Below are 6,762 nucleotides of genomic sequence, written 5' to 3' on the forward strand. Positions count from 1 at the left end.
GGTGAAGTCATCTATTATCACCATGTAATATTTATAACCATTATTACTAGATATAGGTGACTTCCATATATCACAATGAAGTATATCAAATGGCATATGAGTATTAGATGACGAATTATTAAAAGGTACCCTTTTATGTTTTGATAATTGGAAAGAATTGCAAACAACCAAATGAGATGTCTTATTACACGAAATAAAATCAGAAATACGAAGACAATTTAAAATATAAATCCCCGGGTGGCCAAGGCGATCATGCCATGGAGCACTCGGAGTAGTAGTAGTAAGTAACGAAGACGCGGAAGTGTTGGTGGTGTTGGTGACCGGATAGATATGACACTCGCTATCATGGCGACTCAGGAGCGTCCCACTCTTGTAATCCTTCACAGAAAAGCCAAATGGGTCAAAATCAACATAAACCCAATTATCTAAAGCAAAACGACGAACAGAAACAAGGTTTTTGATTATATTGGGTGATATTAGGACATCATTTAAGTAAAGGTCACGGGATGGTCCGGGTAGTGTAGTGTTTCCTAATCCGAGTATTGGTATAGATTGACCATTTCCAACGAGTATAGATTTAAAAGGTGTAACACGAGAGGAAGACGAAACCATACCTAAGTCGGAGCTGAGATGATTGGTTGCACCGGTTTCCATGAACCACGAGTCCTTAGGTGGTTGTATTGTCATAGCATCGAAAGCATACCCAAGATCTGTGGGTTCAAGCGGGTTGAGGTCAGCCAAGTGAGCTTGTGGTTGTGACCCATATCTTGTAGGAGGCCTTGAAGCTTGAGGGTGCCATGGGCTGCCAAGGTGAGGCCCAACCATATTGGGTTGGGTATGGACATGGTGGTGGAGGGGCCCAATAAAGAGGCCAATAGCCGAAAGATTAAGCAGGAAAGGGTGGGTAGTTTCCACGAGATGACCCGGCTGAGGTATTAGCAGCATTGGAGGACGACCCAGTAATTGTACGAGTGGGCCTGCGGGTATTTGGGCTTTGACGACGCTGGTTAGTCGGTCCACGAGACTGGACACGCAGCTGGTTATCACGCCGTTATTCAGAAGGAGCAACGGGGTGACCAGGTTGGTCAATGGCAGCAGCAACAACGGGTGGTGGGTTGGGTTCCCGAGCGTGTTGACGGTGTTGTTCAAGCTGAACCATGCTACAAGCAGACTCCCACGTGGGTAGTTGTTGATTGATGAATGACCCAACACTGTCATATTCCCGCGGTAACCCGCGCACCAGTTGCACCACAAGACGGTTTTCGGTAACCGGGCTTTCAACGTCTTTCAACGTCTTTCAACTTGTCAGCCAGTTCTTTTAGTTTCATAAAGTAAGCCTCCAGAGATGCAAAGGAGGCCAATTTGAGATTGACAAAGTCCTGTTCGAGGGCTGTCGCACGTGCACCCTTGTTGTTCAAGAACAGATTCTTGATACGGGTTCAAGACTCGTACGCAGTCGACTCGTTTTCCAGCACTCGGGTGAGCAAATCGTCAGACAGTGTCCCGTAGATCCACTGCAAGACGATAGCATCAATCTTATTCCAAGACTCATACTCCGAATCCTGCTTAGCCGGTGGTGATGTGCCATCAATGTGGTTTGTGACATCATAACCACGGGCGTGGAGGAGGAAGAGTTTAACCCACGACGAGTACGACACCTTGGTGCCATCCAACGTGCGGATCTTGTTTTGGATGTTCGTCACGGTATAGACCCGATGAAGAGGAGCGGTGGCAGGAGTAGCAAGTTCTTTTCCGTTGGTCATGATGAAAAACGAACAGGTAGAGAATCGAAAAAAAAAAAAGAAAAGGCTCCGGTGAAGGCTAATACGGCGGCAGCGATGAGGAAGCCCGTAGGCTTGAAGAAAGGCGGCGGCGGTATTAGGGTTCAGAGCAAGTGTGCTGTGATACCATGTAAATTGTAATAATTCGATGATTCATTCAAGTGATGTACATCCCTATAAATACTAAGGGAAAATAACAAACTTAAGACTAATTTAGGAGGTGATACATATACAGCTATACACATGCTAATTGACAGCTATACATAAATACCATACATAAATACACGTTGACTAATACAGGGGAGGAGGGTAAATTAAAATTTTAAAATAAGACCGAAAAAATTAGGCTGTGTGTAGTGAGCGCCGGTTTAGGCGATTTTTGGGCGCGAAGGGGCTAGAACACCGCCCCCCCCCCCCCCGGCGATATGTGGGTGAATTGGGGCGGGGGCGGGGTTCTTTTGTCGCCGGCGAGTTTAAATAATAATAATATTATATTAATAATACCGTTCAACGGTCAAAAGTAAAAAAATAATTAAAACAATATATATATATAAACATACACCTTCTTCTCCATTTCATACATAATTTATTCCCAAATTCTTCAAAAAATCTAGCAAAATGAATCCTACAAACAACCCGAACCAACCGAAACCCGAGGAACTCACCGCTTTCATGACCGAAATCATCAAAAAACATGAAAAGTTTGTCGAGGAACTCAAAGATACCATGAGAGAAACCAACAAACAACAGAAAGATTGCCGCTATGATGGAGTTGCGGGAAATGAGTAAAGAATACGAATCCCTCAAAGCGGCCGGGTCACACGAAGAGGCCGCATTGTTGCAACGACGACGAGTCGGAAAAACGCGCGAATATTATGGATATTAGTATTTTTTTTTAGTTATGTTTTTTTTAGTTATGTATCTTTTTTTAGTTATGTATCTTTTTTTAGTTATGTATTTTTTTTAGTTTGTGTTTTTTTGTATTTCTTTTTAATTTTAATGCATTTTTATTTTATTATTTAAATAAATTTTGATTAGTTTAATTATAAAATGAAAATAATAAAAAAAGATATTGTGGGCCCAATTTGTAGCCCCTACACCATTACACCCTAAAAACAAATTCTCATCCCTTGTAGACTGGACGCCACACGTCGTAATTCGCCCCCCTTTGTAGCCCCTTCACTACGCATAGCCTTAGGGGTTTTGCAATTGGGTAAAATTGATTGATTCTTAATTAATTATAAAGGTTGAAATAAAATAATAACTACAATATTTATGACGAAATCTTTACATGTAGCGTTGACCAGGGGTCTCAAGTAAAAAATTATTAAATCTTGGTTTCCGCTAAATTGCGGTGGTGAGGTGACATCAAAGTGAAAAGCAATTACTTTTTTTTAAGTAAAGTATCATTTTCGTCTTTATGCTTTGACAAATAATGCGAATTTAGTCCAAAAAATTTAATTTTTGTATTTGGACCTTCCATTTTTCTTAGTTCTTGTCAATTACATCCAACTCACCAACCCCGTTAAATTTAATCGTTAAGTCAGGGGTAAACATGTCTTTTCACTCTTTCTTATTATAATACTTATTTCAGTGAACAGCGGTTTTCGTCCCTTTGTTTGTCCTAATCTACAGTTTTAGTCCATTAGTTTCAAATTTGCAATTTTCTTCCCTATGGTTTCATTTCACTTGTAGTTAAACCCGAATTCTTTAATCACGTTAAGTCTGATCGTTAAACCCATCAGTGTATCCTAGGGGCAGTTTTGTCCTTTCTTTTTTTCCCAAATACACCCTAGCCCCTCATGTGAGAGGGCTTGCGAATTAGGATTGAGGTTTATTTGGGGGAGAACAAAAAAAAAAACTGGTCATCACGTGAGAGGCACACAAATGGGTTAACGACCAGACTTGTAACATCCCGAAATTTCTAAAGTAATATTTAATATATTATTTTGTCGGGTGAAATATACGAGTTAGTGGAACGATAATAATAATAGCAAAATATGAAGACTTAGTAAGATAGTTAGATGGGATTAGATAGGGACCAAAAGGAAATATGGGCCTTCGGTCCATGGGCTTAAGGGAGTATAATACCCCCTTAAACCCCAATCCTTTCCATTCCATCCATTTATCCATCCTAATCTCTACACACCCCAAAACACAACCCGAACCAAGATCCAAAAGCGAGGACCCGAGCTCGTTGGTGCTAGATCGTCGTGACGAACCAAAGCAACAAGACCAGCTCGTGTTTGTAGTTCGACTCATTTACGGTACGTTTATATCAAGAACTTGTTCGTTTAGGTTTGGATTAGTATAGAAATGATAGATCTGTGTTTGTATGGTAAAAACGAATCCAACAAAGCTAAACTTACTGAAAATGGTTACGATTTGATGGGTTAATCGATTGATAAAAGAACCCGTAACCTATATGCCTAAATCGCACCCTTTAAACATCGATGTTATGTCGATTTGATGGTTGGGGTTTGTAGGCGCTGGTCAGACGATTCCGTGGATACCTAAATTGAGTTATTTGGTTAAAAAACGAAGATGATTAAGGACGAACAGTAGCTGCAGCCGACAACTTCGCCTGCAAGCTATGTTCGCCTGATGAACTTCGCCTGCAAAGCTAAGTTCGCCTGATGACAACTTCGCCTAAAGCTAAGTTCGCCTAAGGTTTAACTTCGCCTAAAGCTAAGTTCGCCTAAGGTTTAACTTCGCCTAAAGCTAAGTTCGCCTAAGGTTTAACTTCGCCTAAAGCTAAGTTCGCCTAAAGCTAAGTTCGCACTGGACGACGCGGCAGGCCTCGTCGTGTCCAGCAACTTTCGGTTGAGACAGCTTCTAACACCGAAGATGAAGGAAGCGCAGCTGGAGGAGACCAGAACAACAACGAAGAGGTTCAACTTAGCCCTGCAGTTCAAGCAGCCATTGTTCAAGCTGTAGTTGTTGCTGTGAAGAACCTGAATCCCGAAAGATCTGCTGGAAGCCGTGAACGAACTGCTGAAGGGGCGGGTGGTGATGGTAGGAAGGATGGGGAAGGAGAAAGAGAGGCCTCGAGTGAGGATAAGTCTGTGAAGGTCGATGACAGGAAAAGAGGCCAAGATGGGTGCAACTATAAGTCCTTCAAAGCATGCGACCTGCCAAAGCTGACTGGGATGAGAGACGCAATCGCTACTCTCCAGTGGATAACCACAATGGACAAAAAAATCCGAATTAGCGAATGCCGTCCCGACCAAGCAGTGGGTTATGCCACTCAGTCATTTGAAGATGAGGCCATGTACTGGTGGGAAACTGTGGAACAAAGGAAGACCTGAGAGGAGATTAAGGCCATGAGGTGGGATGACCTTAAGGAGTTAGTGATGAAAAGGTTCTGTGCTGATGCAGAGGTTGAGAGGGCCGAGATGAAATTTCTGAATCTGAAGACGGACAAGATGACACATCGTGAGTACACCACTGAATTCAACCGCATGTCTAGGCTGGTTCCTGACATGGTGAACACCGAGGCGAAACGGATCAAGTGCTACGTTAGAGGACTTCCCCAGAAGGTCCGCATGTTAGTCAGGGCCAACAAACCTGTTACCTTTGAGTCTGCGGTCGAGTTGGCGGAGATGGTCTATGTTGATCTGGCGGCGGATGATGTGGAAGTGAAAGATGAGGAAGAAGGGAAAGGAACTAAAAGAGCTAGGGATGTCGTGGAGCGTGCAGGGAGAAAGACACAGAAGATGGCAGGAAAGGAAGCATGTAAGGTGTGCGGGAAGATGCACTTGGGGGAATGCAAGGCTGGTCCAAATCAGTGCTACCGATGTGGGAGGAAGGGGCACATCTCCCGTGAATGCACCGAGGACCAGAAGTGTTACAAGTGTGGTAAGTCAGGTCACATAGCTAGGGAGTGTGGAGAAGCCGTGGCAGTGGGGGGAGGAAGAGGAGACGCGTGAAAGGATGGTTTATTAGCTGCTGAGGAGGTTGCAGGAGAATAAGTGGCATGTCACAGTTGTTTTATGTTTAGTAGTTAAAGAGTGTTTTATGTTACAGTTGAACCTATGTTTGTTTAGCAAGCTTGAATGATTTCCTTTTATGTTATGAAGTACTTGTGATTTCTTGTGATTTTGTATGAACGACCTATGAATTTATCTTGAATGCGTGTTGGTTATGATAAATAGTTGTGTGAGGGTAAAGCGTCGCCTAAGGAGTTAGCGTTATTATATAAAACAAGGTTCCTCGGGAAGGTGAGATGAGACTTGGCACATTGAGGGCCTCATGGACAAGCTACCTTAATAGCTAAAACACATGATCACCGCTCGATGACTACAAGTCAGGAGTAAGAAGGATAACTCAAAAAGCAAAGGTGATTCAATAAAGTGTGCGATTATAAAGAAAAAGGTATTCCTTTTACAAAGGTATTCCTTTTCAAGAAATAAGCTAGGTTTCGGGGACGAAACCTCTTTAAGGAGGGAAGACTTGTAACATCCCGAAATTTCTAAAGTAATATTTAATATATTATTTTGTCGGGTGAAATAAACGAGTTAGTGGAACGATAATAATAATAGCAAAATATGAAGACTTAGTAGGATAGTTAGATGGGATTAGATAGGGACCAAAAGGAAATATGGGCCTTCGGTCCATGGGCTTAAGGGAGTATAAATACCCCCTTAAACCCCAATCCTTTCCATTCCATCCATTTATCCATCCTAATCTCTACACACCCCAAAACACAACCCGAACCAAGATCCAAAGGCGAGGACCCGAGCTCGTTGGTGCTAGATCGTCGTGACGAACCAAAGCAACAAGACCGGCTCGTGTTCGTAGTTCGACTCATTTACGGTACGTTTATATCAAGAACTTGTTCGTTTAGGTTTGGATTAGTATAGAAATGATAGACTTGTGTTTGTATGGTAAAAACGAATCCAACAAAGCTAAACTTACTGAAAATGGTTACGATTTGATGGGTTAATCGATTGATAAAAGAACCCGTAACCTATATGCCTAA

General features: G+C 42.4%; 1 protein-coding gene across 1 annotated transcript; it reads right to left on the bottom strand.

The window, feature by feature from the left end:
* Positions 1-1,439: 1,439 nt before the first annotated feature.
* Positions 1,440-1,763, bottom strand: LOC143634217 (uncharacterized). Its single transcript, XM_077102366.1, has one exon. It carries the CDS (start codon positions 1,761-1,763, stop codon positions 1,440-1,442), a length of 324 nt encoding a protein of 107 aa, XP_076958481.1.
* Positions 1,764-6,762: the final 4,999 nt, after the last annotated feature.

The sequence above is a fragment of the Bidens hawaiensis genome, unplaced genomic scaffold (genome assembly GCF_021521415.1).
Source record: "Bidens hawaiensis isolate Kalapana, Puna unplaced genomic scaffold, B.hawaiensis_p1.1 tig00007035_1, whole genome shotgun sequence".
NCBI classification, from domain to species: domain Eukaryota; kingdom Viridiplantae; phylum Streptophyta; class Magnoliopsida; order Asterales; family Asteraceae; genus Bidens; species Bidens hawaiensis.